This window comes from Bufo gargarizans, chromosome 1, assembly GCF_014858855.1.
Source record: "Bufo gargarizans isolate SCDJY-AF-19 chromosome 1, ASM1485885v1, whole genome shotgun sequence".
Classification (NCBI taxonomy): domain Eukaryota; kingdom Metazoa; phylum Chordata; class Amphibia; order Anura; family Bufonidae; genus Bufo; species Bufo gargarizans.
The window spans coordinates 119,992,979-120,010,065 of NC_058080.1; the positions used below are offsets into that span (position 1 = coordinate 119,992,979).

A 17,087-nucleotide genomic window follows, 5' to 3' on the forward strand; every position below is an offset into this window, starting at 1 on the left:
AAATAAAATATCATTCCCAAAATGATCCAAACATGAAGTAGACATATGGGGAATGTAAAGTAATAACTATTTTTGGAGGTATTACTATGGAGGTATTACTATGTATGTATTATAGAAGTAGAGAAATTGAAACTTGGAAATTTGCAATTTTTTTACAAATTTTTGGTAAAATTCTTATTTTTTTTATAAATAAAAATTCATTTTTTTGACTTCATTTGACCAGTGTCATGAAGTACAATATGTGACGAAAAAACTGTCTCAGAATGGCCTGGATAAGTCAAAGCGTTTTAAAGTTATCACCACATAAAGTGACACTGGTCAGATTTGCAAAAAATGGCCTGGTCCTTAAGGTGAAATAAGGCTGTGTCCTAAAGGGGTTAAGCACCAATCCTATAATTCATAATAATTAATTTTTACTGTGTTGTGGCCAGCCACCAATAACTCTCATATTTCTCTTGAAAAGTCATATGTGATTCTTGGACGCTTTGTCAGCGGCCTTCATTGCAGATTCCATCAAAGATGCAGGACAAAATGGTGTAGCATGTCTTGTAAAATGCCGGGTTTTCTGGTCAGTGGGGTCCATTGGGCGCCATTTGTTAACCATCATTTGATAGCTCTAGGTCTTCCATTAATTACGCTGTTCTGCTGCTATAACAGAGCAGAACAATGCAATCTGTAATGTGGTGTGACCCCAGCCTTATTTGTGATAAAGGTTACTCTGTGTGCACTATTACCACCAATTATGTAGAATAATAATGACATTGGCAATAATGTGGAATCCTGATGACTTGTCTGCTGAGTGCAGCCTGGGATGATGACAACATTCTGTGTAAAGGAGGGTAAAATGGCAGTCTATTGGTACACTCTGTGTTGTTTTTAAAGGCAGTCAGCAGATTTGTACCTATGAAACCGGCTGACCTGTTGCATGTGGACTTAGCAGCTGAAGACATCTGCGTTGGTCTCATGTTCATATGTGCCTGCATTGCTGATAAAAATTATGTTTTAATATATGCAAATGATCCTCTAGGAGCAATAGGGGCGTTGCCGTTACTCCTAAAGGCTCTGCTCTCTCTGCAACTGCCGCATCCTCCACTTTGATCAGGAATGATCATGTTTATACTGACTGGCCCAATCAAAGTCTAAAGGGTGCAGCAGTTTCAGAGAGAGCTGAGCCACTAGGTGTAATGGTAACCCCCTGTTGCTCCTAAAGGCTCATTTGAATATATTAAAACGTCACGCGTGCTTGGCAGCAGAAGACATCTAAAAGGTCAGCCAGTTTCATAGGTACAAATCTACTGAAAGATGCCCTTTAAAAAAAAAACTAAAAACTGGTTGTACCTATATGGGGGGGGGGGGGGGGGGGGGTACACTGCCATTTTGCCCTCCTTTACACAGTATTTTTTTTATTTATCCCAGGCTGCACTCAGCAGACAAGTCATCAGGATTCCACATTATTGCCAATGTCATTATTATTGCACATAATTGGCTGTAATAGTGCACACAAAGTATCCTTTATCACAAATAAGGCTGGGTTCACACCACATTACAGATTCCATTGTTCTGTTATAGCAGCAGAACAGCGTAATTAATGGAAGTCCTGGAGCTGTCAAATGACGGTACACATCTGCTGACAAGATGCCCTTTAACTAGGTCCTGAAAAAAGAATAGTTTGGCAAGTATTAACCTCTCAGTCTTATAACCTTCTTGCCATTTAGTGTTGTCATAGTCTTGATTTGTCTCCACATCAGTAGTTCTACATATCCTACCGCTGTTAGCTAGGGTACAAACTCTGATAAGGATTGTGATTCAAATTCACATATCCTGTGACAAGGCTGACCACCCAGTAACTGAGGAATGGCAGCCTTGTTGAATTTATTGCATGGAGCCTGAAAGGCTATTCAATACGATTGGCAGGTCCTAGGTAAAGAATTAAGAAAATCATATTTGTTCTTTTCCCTTTGTGTTGTTCCCATTAGCCTATGTGTCAGACAGTGACGAGAAGAGTCATGCATGAATGTCGTGAACGGACATCTCTGGACTTGGAGCTGGATCTCCAAGCATCACGGACAAGACAGAGACGACTCAATGACGAATTGCAGTTACTGAGAGACCTGAGGCAGAGGTTAGAGGAGATGAAATCCAGGGGAGAGACTGAATTGCCGCCTTGTGTTCTAGATGATGATCGCTTCCAGAAGCTTCTGAAACAAGCAGAAAAGCAGGTAACGAATCCTCACTCTTGTGATTTAGCGGATAATATCCATGTGCCTGCATTTCAAACCATTACAGATAATAGTGCTGACTGCTGAGAAAAAGGAATTAAATTATGATATTAACAGGTTGAAGCTGAAATGGCACTCAAGCATTTTCTTCTTTTGGATATATGCTATCTAACAATATTCTAGAAGTGCAATTTGTTTCAGGCCAACTGTATACACACATTTTGAAACCTTTCACTAAGGCCCCATGCACACGGCCGTGTGCGGGCCGTGGAACCGCGGCCTGGATCCCTCCTGAGAGCAGGAGCGCACGGCGTCACTGGTTGCTATGACGCCGTGCGCTCCCTGCTGCCGCCGCAATACAGTAATACACTGGTATGATCTATACCAGTGTATTACTGTATTGCGGCGGCAGCAGGGAGCGCACGGCGTCATAGCAACCAGTGACGCCGTGCGCTCCTGCTCTCTGGAGGGATCCAGGCCGCGGTTCCACGGCCCGCACACGGCCGTGAAACACGGCCGTGTGCATGGGGCCTAAGGGCGACTTTGTCATCCAGCCCAAGTTTTTCTCTCCCGTGTAGACATGATGTTAGTCTCATGTGTGGCTGGCTTCCTGTGAGTAACAGGGTTATATCGTCATCTATGACATCCCTCCTGGTAGCTCTCAGATGACTCTCCACCAACTCTTCCCTCCTTGTTCCTCTGTATGTCCCACATGTGCTGCTGAAGCTATCTAAGGGACCAGGACTGTCATACAGTAGGTGACACCTTATACTGATTATTTGCAGAGTTATAAAACTCCCTTACCTCACACTGCTTGTGTATACTTATTGTGTGTGCTGTGTGCGGGATCTGCAGTGTATCCTATGAGATGCAGCTTCAAACTGATTTACCTTGTCTCCACTTGTAAGAGCAGGCAGGGAGACACTTATCACAAGCAGGAGACAGGCTGAAGCTGTAGCAAATAATATACACGGAGACTGCCGTTTGAGTTAGGAGAAGTTCTACCACCCGCTGCCCTCAGATAGGACTCAGAAGCAGAACAAGTGCAGCATGATGAGCCTCTGCCCCTCATATGATGAGACTCCATCTCTTCTGTTTCTGAAAACCAGAGGCATAAAGGAAAAGGAGGCTGCATTAGGGGAACCATATCAGGAAAGAAGAAATTAAGATGGTAGACCACCCATAAATAGCACATTAACTAAAACAGTTATACACAAGTCATACACAAGAATGCTTTGTTAGGCTATTCTAGGCACTATATACACAAAAAACTGTCATAACGTGTTAACTAGATGTGATGACTCGCCAAGTGCGATTGCTACATCTGTTAAGGTTAACAGAGTTAACACCTTATTCACACATCTGTGATGACATCCATGACGAGATGGCCAGTGGTTCATCTGTGAAGATGTCCATGAAGGATCTGTGTTTGGTCCGTGTGTCTGTTTTTTGCAACTTGTGCATCATTTGTTTTCCTTGTGCACTTGCTAGGCTGAAAATTAGTTTCCAGAGCATCTCCTACCATTGGTCTATAAAGATAACTTACAGAAGTGCATGTCTCTAGTTTTTCCACTCGCACAGTATCACTGGAAAATCACTAGTGTGTAAATAAAAACATTAAAATCAATGGGTACGTGTGCTGACCGTGAAGAACACAAATGACGCTTCCATGATTCACACAGTTCAACAATTCTGACATTATCGACATTATATTTGCTTTTCTTCATTTACTTTGAGATGAATGTATTCTCATGGTGTAATAATGAATTATGGCAAGTGAAAAAAAATGTATAACTAAATGCTAAAGGTTATGTGGAAATGAAAGAGTTAATCATTAAAGGGAGTCTGTAATCATGAAGTCCACTGTTTAACCAGATGCAAAGCCCTGTAGGGCTAGCTCAGCTGAATGTAATTGTACCTTTCACTTAGCTATACTCTTCTTCGTTTTTTAAAAAGTACTTTTGCTCCATATGCAAATTAACAGTTAAGTGCATCAAGGGAGGTCCCAAGCCACTCTGTGCACCCTTGTTCCCCCTGCTTCTTCTGCCAGCTTCCCCCCACCTCCTTGATTGTCAGGGCCAGAAGAGAGAACTATGAAGAAACCTGACCCTGTCTCTCAAGAAGAAGAGGGAGGAGCAGGCAAAGGAAAGAGGAGGAGCAAGTTACACAGTGACTTGGCCCCGCCCTCAGTGCACTTAATTGCTCATTTGCATGTGGATCGAAAGTGCATTTTCTTCAGAATGAAGTACCTTTCACTTAATGAACTGTTATCATTACATTCAGCTGAGCTTGCCCATTGTGCCTGGTATCGCAGTGCATTTTCTGGTGGCAGATTCCCTTTAACAACGTGTCTGCTATAAGGTGTAATACACAATCTGAGCTGCCAATAACGGTGATAAAATGAGTTGTCTGCCAAAAGGCCCAGAACAACCCATTCATTGAAGTCTTGTAATACAACCTGCTGATCCGATTCCTTGCGCTTTAAAGACAGATGATGGTTTTGTTTGTCTGTAGGCTGAACAATCAAAAGAAGAACAAAAGCAAGGATTCTGCGCTGAAAAATTAATGAGAAAAGCCTCTAAGGACGTATGTAGGCTACGGGAACAGAGCCAGAAGGTGCCTCTTCAAGTACAGACATTCAGGTGAGACACAGAGCGTTTGCTCTGCATTGCAGCATTAAACACTTGAACTTAACGCTTCCCTTACAACCTGCAAACATCCGAGCTTATAACTTAACCAGCAAATACAAAATGAGGGTAAAGCTGGTAATGCACCATGTCAGCCAGACCAGCCTGTTTTAGTATAATTGAAAGACTCCATATTGGAGGCACACATTTCTTTTCTGCTCTGTATTTATAAGCCTTGGGGCTCATTCACACTTGTATGTGTATTGCGGTCCGCAAATTGTGGATCTGCAAAACACAGATACCGGCCGCATGTGTTCTGCATTTTGCGGAATTTTGTCCACTATCCCTACACTAGCTTAAAATGAAAAAAACGAATGATACTTGTTTTGGTCCGATCCCATTCAGGCTGTTTAACAAACAGCAGCAGTGACATGCCTGGACATTGTGCATGACCACTGCAGCCAGTCACTGTCCTCAACTGTAGCCAGCTGAGGAAGCCGATTAGCTGCAGTGCCAACATGTCATATTCAGGGACATCACAACTGCTGTTTGTCAAAAAATATCATGAAGTGGCCTGGAAACAGGGGATTATATTTTTATTTCGATATTCAGTGGGTTGACTGACCACAAAGGGTTTCTGCCTGGCAGGGCGATTTCTGACCCCGTACATAAACAGTTTTTGACTATACAAGTATGCATTTGGAAAGGTGAAGACTGCGCAGTGGTTTCACTACACACATTCAAAAGGCAATAATAGTTAATGCATATAGTTGGTCACAAAAGAAACTATAATTTTAATGATCTACAGTAGTTGAGATAAGTTACATTCTTCTTGGGATAGCTGGTTAGGGAAACATTATTTAGTCCTATATATTCCTCCCTTCCCTTCACCCTTTCTTTCTCACTCCCTATTCCTCTTGCTCTCGCTCCCCCTTCCCCAATCTGGTAAAGCTAGGGAAAAAAACGTAAAATGTCCATAGACAAATAAGTGAAGAGACGACATGCTGCTTCCTATGCAGGAGACCAGGATGTGATAGGGTTGCTACAAACTGTCTTACCTATTTGTAACGTGCTGTTGTTTTAGCTTACTAAGGCCTCTTTCACACTTGCGTTGTCCAGATCCGTCGTGTACTCCATTTGCCAGAAGTGCCCGCCGGATCCGTAACACCGCAAGTGAACTGAAAGCATTTGAAGACTGATCCATCTTCAAAATGCGTTCAGTGTTACTATGGCAGCCAGGACGCTATTAAAGTCCTGGTTGCCATAGTAGTAGTGGGGAGTAGGGGAGCAGTATACTTACTGCCCGTGCGGCTCCCGGGGCGCTCTAGAATGACGTCAGAGCGCCCCATGCGCGTTGGGTGCCCTGACGTCACTCTGAAGCGCCCCGGGAGCCGCACTGACGGTAAGTATACTGCTCCCCCGCTCCCCACTACACTTTACCATTGCAAACAGGACTTTAGCGTCCTGGCAGCCATGGTGACCATTCAGTAAAAGCTAAACGTCGGACGACGTTTAGCTTAAGGCCGGATCCGGATTAATGCCTTTCAATGGGCATTAATTCCGGATCCGGCCTTGCGGTAAGTGTTCAGGATTTTTAGCCGGAGCAAAAAGCGCAGCATGCTGCGTTATTTTCTCCGGCCAAAAAACGTTCCGGCCCTGAACGGATTTCTCTCCATTCAGAATGCATGGGGATAATCCTGATCAGGATTCTTCCGGCATAGAGCCCCGACGACGGAACTCTATGCCGGAAAAGAACAACGCAAGTGTGAAAGAGCCCTTACTACTAAAGGCTTAGTTAGTAAAACACTGCTGGTTCTGCCTCTGTCTGCACAGTAAAGCTGATTAGTAAGCTGCAGAAAACATGAAATGTCAAGCCTTACTGATGTGATGTCTCATATGCCTGCAATACCACCCACCCCCTCACTGCTGATTTCACTTAATATTCGTTGCCTTGTACTCCAGTCTCCTGCTCAGTGCAGCCAGTTGTAGTCTGCCTCTCAGAAAAAAACACCAATAAGTGTAGTGGACACATAGATGTGCAATAGTTCTGTATGAAATCAATATACAACACACAAGCCAGCAAGCGGCTCAAAAGTAGGGAACTTCTCTAAAAATCTGTTTTTCTAGTCGGAAGGCAGTCACTCCCTCAATGTGTGCTGCAAGCGCCACCCGGTGATGTACCAGGTGACACGCACTGGGGTGAGGAGTTGACATGACGAGCCTAGACACTATTTCACTACTCAGACATTTCTCAGATTGACATTTGATGTCATCTGTGGGGGGGGGAGCCAATGGTAATACATAGATCCTCGGACATTCTCCATGCTGAATATTCAGAACAGCCGCCCATGCGTAATGCAGACTGAATTCTCCAAATAAGGATGCTATTGAGTTTATGCGCTCTGGTTATATTAGGCAGATGCAAACAGGCGGGAGTGCCGATTATGTACCACACAGTACCGACACAGTGTTCCACCAATATAATTGTGAATAATTAATATCAAATGAATTTTTTTAAATAAAAATTCGATAAACAAAGAAAATATTTTTGTGCTTTTAAACCAGAGAGGCAGAACATTTGTGATTTGTATAATGTAATTGAGAAACTGTCATGTCGCACTAATGCCAGAACAACTGAAGAGTCAAATGAAGGAAAATTTTAGCAATAGATATCACCTGCTTCATATATACCTCCAAACATGGGGGAGCAAAGAATATTAATAATGGTGTAGTAAAAAAATGTACTGACACCATAATGGCATTATGATGATGTATTCTTAGTGCCCTGATAAGTATTTTAAATGGGACATGTGAGACCATTCGAACTGGTGGTTTTAAGATGGAATATCTACCAAGCCTCTCTCTGTAAGATTCTTCTGCCCCAGTCTCCCCATCTAATGTTTAGGTGTATCAGTTCTATTCGCATGAATTTCAGGCCCTGTGGGTTTCCTTAGTGAATATTATTGATTTGTAAGGCTAGGTGGGTATCCTTTTGTTTTTGTTTTTTCATGTAATTTAGATGCTCACCTATTCTTCTGTGAAACTCCTGGGCCGTTTTCCCTACATAGTCGATACCGCTGGAGCAGGTAGCCTTATACACCACTCCACGTGACCAACAGTTAATGAACGCATTGCACATACAACTATATGGACAAGTTGTGTACAAAGACTTCTATAAGCTGCCGTTCAGCAACTGTTGTTTTCATTCTGATAGCTAAACTTCCAGCTATGAACTGATCAAACAAAACAATAGCTGACCTTAGTAGTCTCCAAGGCATTGCTCCCGGTTAGCCAGAATCCTACTCCACACTGATGAGGGGCAACACCCCGAAACATGGATAACTAGCTTAGTTCTTCCCCGTCACATCCTTAAAGCTTATAAAAGAGCGGTATCTTGACATAGGGGCCACTAAATATGGTGGATTTGGTGATCTCTGTAATGGGGACACTCCTTTGCTTGGTTTTCCTTCCTTTGAGGGATATCTGGCTTTCACTGTGTTGAAGACCCATAACTGGGGCTCCATGGTTATTTTGCATATTACAGCTATGAACCGATGGAAGGCTTTATCCACAGATTTAACTGATGTATTGCTTTATATTCTTTCAGGGAGAAGATTGCTTACTTCACCAGAGCCAAGATCAGTATCCCATCTCTCTCCGCTGACGATGTATAGTTTATATTTTTATTTCACAGCTGTAGTTTTCCGATTGGCCATCTTTTTAGATGAACGTTTTTGTAGTATAGCTCTTGCTTTTATGGCTAAAGTAAAACTGAATATTTTTTTACATTACCCGTAGTTTGTAAAATATCTCATGCTGTATCTTGAATTAAGGACTAGAAGAAAAAAAAAAAGCACCAAATGAGAAAGAGACAAAAAATGAAGAAACCAAAGTAGACTAATCTGGTACACTGATGGTAATTTTGTACAGTTTGTATCATCCACTTATTCCTACAGTTTTGTAAAGGAGGAGCAAGGAAACGGTGATTGCACTGTGCTCAGATTTATTTTTTTGTTCAATAGACTGATGTGCATGTTTTCATGTAAGCTGACTGTGAAAATGGCTGCTAAGCCATACATTTGACTTTTGCACCATAGACTTTTTGGGAGTCGATTTTAAATTTCCAAACCTCCAAGGCTGCCTCATGAACCAGGTGCTTCTGTATCCCCTAGTTGTGCCATTGCTATTGTTGGTATTCACTCTGAAGAAAAAGTTGACGCATATTCATTTCTACACCAGGTCAGGGTAATAGCAACGGAGAATAAAGTTACTTTTTTTTTTTTTTTTTTTTACAAAACTACACCGCTAGCTGAATTTTGTAGATGTTCTTAAATTGAGTAGCTGCCCATATACCTCTGCACTTATTTCCTTGATTAATCTCCTTACATCCATGAGTAGGCAACTGTCAGTATGATAGGTTTATCAATACTGTATAGAATGGCGATAAAATCGGACTATGCTTGTAGTAAGTATGGACTGCACTATTAGGAAGGTCACACACATGATTAAAGCTGGATGAAAATTGGTCAGCTAGTAATTACCCCCAGTCATCCTAATAGCATGCTCATAGCTGCCCTGTACCTACTTCTCCATCATCCTTTGGGGAAGCGCAGTAGCTGTATGCCTTGTGCACCTTGTCAGTATAAACATTTGTAATCATTTACTTTCAGGTGTTGAAACGTATGTCATAAGTTATTTCTAAGAAGGTATTACACAGCCATTAGCGGCCATGGGGAGCACTACCAGATTACTGCTAAGTACCAGGCTGGACCTTTGACCTGAAGCAATGGCAAGTCCAGGTGGTGTATTGATTGTGAGTGCTAGCTGAGGTCCCCAACACATGCGTGTAAAGCACTATTAAAATGCATCCATGAAATTACATCTGGAGCTAATGCTAGTTTATACAATTCAAGTCGTGACTGTGCAGACAACATTCTAATCTGGGGCATGCTGAACTGGACACCTACAAACAAGCATTGGACTATGGTAGTATGATTAGCATATACATCAGAATTAACTCCTTGTCAAGGATATAGCACAAGTCCCAGGGCCACCATAAGGGCAGTATTGGCAGTACTGCATTCAGGTGCCCTTGTCAGCCTCATTAGTATTCACTGCTCTGAAGCATACAATAAATATGAGTTACCGTACATACAAGCATTTACTAAATAAATTAGTTATTTTATAGGTCTCTTTCGGGAATTGAACCTCAGACCTTCTAAATGGCATGTTTACCTTCCAACAATGGTAATAGAGAAGCCGGAAGTTCATTTTTTCTGCCATAACTTTTACTAAAGAAATAATTTTATAGGTCTCCGTTAGGAATTGAACCCTAGACCTTCTGCACACTGCACATTCTTCTGTTACAGAGAGACAATTTTTTGTGCCTAGAAAGATACTAAATAGTATTACTGTTTTCTTCATAGGTATAACCCTTAACCCCATAATACTATATCACATACATGCATATCATAAGCATTAAGAGGTTGTATATAGCAGGCTCACGCACTGAGCTCGCTCCATATATGGCAGGGGCCAGCTGATCCCAGTCATTCAACCCCTCAGGTGTTGCTGTCAATAGAAACCTGCGGGGTTAGACTGGGGACTAAGGAGACTAAAAATGAGTTCATTTTTTAAAGTAAAAAAAAAATGTTGAAAAAATTTAACACACCCTCCCACTTTCCCAATTGTACATATAAAAATAAACAAAAAATAAATATAACAGGCATGTCCATGTCCAAAATATTAAAATAGCAAAATATTTTTTCTACATGGAGAACGCTTTTTTCCTGTTTTTCAGTACATGATATATGGTAAATTAAATAGTGCCATTAAAAAAAATCAACTTGTCCCCCAAAAATAAGTCCTCAAGCCGTGAAATAAAGTCTTATGGTTTAGTAGCTTTTTAGTCACAGAAAATCCTATCCTTATAATAATAATAATAATGTGGTTCTCTAGTGTAGTGGTAAATTGGGTGCCTGCTGTGTAGAAGTTTAAGGAGTTCAACTCCTGACAGAGACCTTTAGTAAAGTACAAGTTACATTTCTCTGCAAAGTTAATGTTTCTAAAAAAAAAAAATAATAATAATAATAATAAATGCAATACTTACTATTAAATATCACAAACATTATCTCAATTTATCTGGTATCCCTGTGATCAGAATGACCCGCACATTCTAGTGAACACATTATTTATGGTGATCGGTGAATAGCGTGAATAAAAATGGTGCAAATTAAATTTTTTCCCCTTCATTTAACCTGTAATAAAAGTTGATAGAAATTGAAATCTTATGTGTACGGCAGAATGGCCTGATGCAATAAAAAATCTTTATGGCTATGAATGTGAGAAGGGATGGTGGAGGGAATTCCCATACAGCTTGCCTGTATGGGACCCTGAAATTACTCCTGACAGGTCCACACAAAGATTAGTCCTATTGTCATTCAATGGAAATAATTTCCAGCTTTTCCATGCGGGGTCTCTGCCCAAATCCTTATCAAATCCTGAATATGTGAACATACCCTAATACGGTAAGTCCTTTGATGCTAATGTAGGGTATATGTGGCTTCTAAGACATTGCTGCCGTGTCCTGACATACAGTATCCTCCAAACACAGAACTATGTATAAACCTAGTCTAACTATGATACATATTGACCCCCATTCAATTGATAGGCTTTAGTGCTTACATCTTTAATAAATTATATTTCTGTATATCCAGCTGTAAAAAAATAAATAAAAATTTGAAATAGATGGACTGAGAGTAGCCATTTCTTATGTCCCAAATGTGGTACCCTGCATCATACCATGATGCTATAATATACTAGTATATACCACTTGTGCCAGTTCCCATGCAGATAGACTATATACAAACCTGTATGAGGTTTATAACCTGGAAGAAAATGTTTTATACAAGGGTTAAAGTAAATTAGGGCCAGCATTGGGTATAGCACCGACAATTTTTGTTATTACTGGAACAAACCCATAGGTATAAGTCCCAATGGCTCAAATATGAAAGTGCCTATTCAGAGATTCTTCCTTAAATCCAATCCTCTTAGTTCAGTTTTTGTTTTGCTTACCCAAATCTAATCTCTTTATAAAAGTGGATGAGCTTATATCAGTACAGCATATAGCTATAATGTATATCATAGCAGTATAATAATTACATCTGTAGGGTAAATCTATGCCCTTGTAAATAAATTTATATTTGCCCACATATTACTTGCTTGGAGAACAACAGGGCATCAATTAGATGGATTTATGATTCAATGGTAAAACTAATTATTATTATTATTATTATTATTATTATTATGGTTGCAACATCCAGCACAATGAGTTCATGGCCAAAAAAAGAGTGACTTGTGCTGTCACAACATAGACTTAATGTTTGAGGCAGTTATCACACGGCCACCTCCATGTTTTATCATCAGGGGCAAGAATGGTTCCCTGCCATTGTTGCCAAACATAAAGCTACTGGTCAGTTTGACTATTGTATCAGAACGCTTGATTTTTTGGGTAACTTCCCCAATCATGGTCACCATTTACTTGTCTGATCATATATTCAGGTCACTTAAGATGAGTGATATTGGCTCAAGATGCACTCTGTATAAATATTTAGGATCATGTAAAATGTTGCTCTCGGTTGTATATTGGCAGGTAATTTGAGGGGTGTTGAGTATGTTTATTTAAAGCAATAAAAATAAGAACTTTTTTGAACTTGTCTACAGTATATATACAACGTAATGTGTAGCATGCCTTCACATAGAGATTAGCCTTTGTTTTCTTGAGAATACAGCAGATAAAATTGAAACCTCCTATGTACATATATAAAAGGGAGTTCTTTGGGAGCAGGGATGAAAAAAATAATAAGTTCTCACTAGTTCAGAGCATTTTGGGTTTGGTGCTGGCCAACTTTTCTGCTTCAGGTCCAGTTGGACCGAAAGTGTGGCCACATCACAGCTGCCTGACAAATTAATAGCCTTAGTGGTGAAGTGTGCAGGTAATGTACATGAACGCTTCCACCACTGAGGCCATTAATTGGCTAGCATTGGTGATGGCACATCACACTTCTGGTCCAGTGGAGACCGGAAGCGGAGGAGAAGGGAACTCTGCACTGAAACCAGAGGGCCGGTGACACGTGTTTTGTTTTTGTTTTCTTTAATGTTGAAACCCTGCCCTCTACCTGACAATATCAAAAGGGGTTCCTGGTCTCAGGGAACCCCTTTAAAACTTGCCCTCTTAGACATTGAGCCGGTAGTACAATACCCTTAGTACTAGTCGCCTTATTTTTGGCACCTGTCCTTCCAGCTTATACATTGACCAGGTACCATCCTGTTACTTTTGGTTCGTGCTATGGATTGTTCCTGTAACTACTTGTGACCACTATTGCCTTTTACACATATAGACAGAGTGGAGACAGATAGAGGAAGTCATCGACAACTGAGGAGAAAGAGGCCATCAGAGTAACTATAAAAGATTAGATTTCAGTGACAAACCCTATAGCACACTGTTGAATCCATAGTTTGAAGGATGTCTGCGATTTTGTACTTTGCTTTTGGTCAATAATCTGCTGGGCTTGGTTCATATCCATTTTTTTTTTTTTGTTCATCTATTCCTTTTTAATGCTGATCTAGTATCTGCAGTACCATTCTACTGGTATCAGCGCCTACACGTTAGTAGAGATACTCCCTAAGCTTTTCTGTCCTATAAGTAGCAGACCTGGCTGTGTTACTCTCCTTAGAACCTGGGCTTTTGGTCCATATCTGTAGAACAGTTGGCAAATTTTCCAAACATCTTGGTCAGTGTTAACATGTTTCTATAGTAAGGGGTTGAATGAGAATAGAAAAGAGGATCTGCTTTTTTTTTGAATACAGCACGACTCCTATTCAGACCCTGTTCCTAGTATTGCGAATTGTAGTGAACAGAAACAACCAATTGGTGAGAGAGGTGCGGTATCTAGGGAAAAAGCAGTCTAATCTCACACAACCCCTTTAAGGATGTAAGGCAGTATGTTAATGTATAGTGATGTCAGCGCCCCTTTACTCTGCTCACCTGCCATTCTGTAATCGTGATTCATTCCTCTGTACAAATGTGATGTGTGAACAGCACACTCATTAAAAGTAGGGCTAGCCTACCACAAGGAAATAGTGCAAATAATTGCAAGTGTCTGTTTCAAGACAATCAAGTATTATTGTGAAGAAAAAGCATTAAATTGCAGTGTGCTGATACACTGTGGAATACTGCTACACCGAGGTTAAGTAACCTGCTGCTCCAAACCTGGGGAGCTCCTGGTTACCTGGCCATGCTCTATACCAGTGGTCTGCAAACTGTGCCGTTCCAGCCATGTCCTGCAGACCACAGCTCTATACTCTACCTGCGTGTAAGACTACTAGAGATCACATGTGTAAGGTCAAAGACTTGGGGAGAATGTAAATATGAAGTAATTTAACCCCCACGCGTCCAAGGGTACAGCAGTGATGGGGGCTGACTTATCCTTGGTCTCTGTAGGGGATAATATTAAGGTTTAATGAAGGTTGCCTATTTTTGTTCTTTTGTCAGCTTAATTTTGTAAAATGTAGACTGATGTGTAGAGCTGTTTGTGTCTTTTTAATGATTTACTCTCCACTTATTTATTTACTGTCTTATTTATGTAATGTTTTCATATAGTTCAGTTCTGGCCATTTTTAACGTTGGTCATATAGAAAGCTAACTCCATCCTGTACAGCGTCTTCTACATTTACAGCGGTCACTCGCTTATGTATCAAGTATTTTACATGGAGGTTTCAGATGGGCCAGTAAGCGCAACCAAGATCTTTTCTGAGCAGATCCTGTTTTCATCATATCAGACTTGCTATCCTGCAGCCTGAACTGAGCCACACATGATGCAATTTATTTTGTGCACAATCCCTTTTATCAGGTTAGCAGATTACAAGAGCAGTGATAATTGTACCTTAAAATGATCATTTCCCACCTAATTGAATTAGCAATATCTGCCAAAATGAATTGAGACAGAACTTCTGGTCACAAAGTACCTCCAGAGGCCACAAAATAACTCCTTGAATAATGTCACAAATAAATCTGGATTGTAAAATGGATAAAAAGGATTCGAAGAACATGGCTGCTTTTTTAGGTCTGTCTGTACCTTGTATTGCAGTTGATCCTCATTCACTTCAGCAACCATGTTTTTCTAATCTCATACAGCCGTGTCTCACCCAATAAAGGGTCAAATGCATCCAGATCTGAAGTCTTAAGATAATGGACTTTTGCCTTTGTAGTTAATCTAATATTTGCATCGGCAATGTTTTCTAGTGCATTGTGTGACTGGCTGGTTCAAGACTTTAATCAGGGAACATTAGGGTTTTTTGGAAACATGCTGTTCACTTCTACATAATATATTGATTACTAAATCACTCATTTATATGTATAGACACAAACTTGGAGAGAAATGAAGTAGACCAAGGACAGAAGATTACCTCATTACTAGCTGGCACCTACATTGAATAATAATTTCATACACAACTAGATCTTTGCTACACCTTTCATATGTGCATGATGTGTAAGAAGCCTGTGCTAGTCAGGAGTTTTGATGAAATGTTAATGTGGATGACTTTGACCACGTTTGGTGACTTAACATTCTCAGAGTACCATTGGAAGCTTAGGGCGAGTAGGATTCAAAGGAACCAAAAAGTAGCTTTACTCTAGTACTGCAAAACCCAGCAAAGCGTTTCCATGAGAAATACATAATTCATAAGTCAAAGGGGTTAATAACAGATTAGAGGGCAATGAAGTGTAAACTGTTCTGATATGCCCCTGTGGTCAACTATGCATCCACACATCCAAATAATGAACTTTTTAGTTGGGCATTGGGGGCATGCATGATCAATTTTATATGGCTCTAGATTAAAACTATGGGAGTGTAATGACAGTATCTTCCTAATAAGAAGGTGTGGTATTTATTGCCAGTTTAGTCACTGATGTACTGGACCGACCTTGCATTCAATAAGAAAATATTAGCAACATTTTCACCAGCTTTAATAGAGATCAGAATCACTGTCACTTAAGCTTTCTGTATATTTCTAGACCCATATGCCATTTAGTGCCTTGTAGACTAACAGAGGCAAGCACTGGCCCCATAAGTGTTATAGACCTGTAAGTGTCGTCATGCCCTGTTAACCAGTAGGTGGCAGCACCAGTCTTATAGCCTCACTTTGTGTTGAGAACCATATGTTGCCTTGCTCAGATTCGGAGGATGTATAAACTTTTCACTAATATCAAAGGCTATTTAGTATTTTACTGTACCTAATCTATCTTCACGTATCTATATCAAATTCCTTGTATTACAGCCACATATCAGAAAAATATTCTATTTTTAGACAAATGAGCAATTTATTATCATCCTGGTGAAATCAAATATAAGCTGTTGTATCCTCCTTAATTGTTGTGAATGTGAAATGCTCAGAACTGAACTAAAGATGTAATCAGGTTAAATTCTGAATGTTTTTATGTCTTTCATTGTGTTCTTGTCAGTAATACTATGGAAATGCTACCATCACATAGATTAATGTTGTTTCTGCACTTTCCATGTGTCTCAATGATTTGAACAATACATTTTTTTTTTAACAAAAGATAAGTTGTTGGACTATTTTTTTTATATTCTATGTTAAAGAATAATTTACTTTGAGTGCTGCCTCTGTCTCCGATATTGTTACTATGGAACTCCAAGAAAGCTTCAGCGATCTCCTTCACTGTACGAGGAAGAGGGATTGCTGGCAGCTCAGGTGGTTTGTAAATTGATTTACTAAACATTGACGATACAGCAGACAGCCCATGTTTTAAGTCAGGATTTGGGTGGTACTATCTCTCCTTGGGGAGAGAGCACCTTAGTTGGCGTGAGGAGACTCATAGGCCATACATACATCCTCCTCTGGAATTTAGTGCCATTGCCACAGGTGTATAAAATTAAACTCCTAGCCAAACGTTTGTGAACGTCTCGTTCTAAAAAGCTCACTGAATTCTAGCGCAGTACTATAATAGGATATCGCCATTGCAAGAGTCAGTTCATGAAATGTCTTCCCTACTAGATATTCCACAATCAACTGCCAGTTTTATTACTGCAAAGTGGAAACATTTAGGAACTGCAGTAACTCAGACACAAAGGAGCAGACCACATAAGGTTACAGAGCGGGGTCAAAAAATGCTCAGACACTTACAGCTTAGAAGTCATCAACTCTGCTGACTTAACTGCAA

At 40.4% G+C, this 17,087-nt stretch overlaps 1 protein-coding gene across 2 annotated transcripts in view; it reads left to right on the plus strand.

The window, feature by feature from the left end:
• Window positions 1-16,458, plus strand: part of WWC2 (WW and C2 domain containing 2) — a 183,911-nt gene extending 167,453 nt beyond the window's left edge. For both annotated transcript variants that reach the window (XM_044297357.1, XM_044297364.1), the window contains 3 exons: window positions 1,977-2,219; window positions 4,734-4,861; window positions 8,454-16,458. In XM_044297357.1, coding sequence (XP_044153292.1) covers window positions 1,977-2,219; window positions 4,734-4,861; window positions 8,454-8,520 — 438 coding nt within the window. In that variant the 3' untranslated portion in view covers window positions 8,521-16,458. The remainder of the gene's footprint in view (window positions 1-1,976; window positions 2,220-4,733; window positions 4,862-8,453) is intronic.
• Window positions 16,459-17,087: the final 629 nt, after the last annotated feature.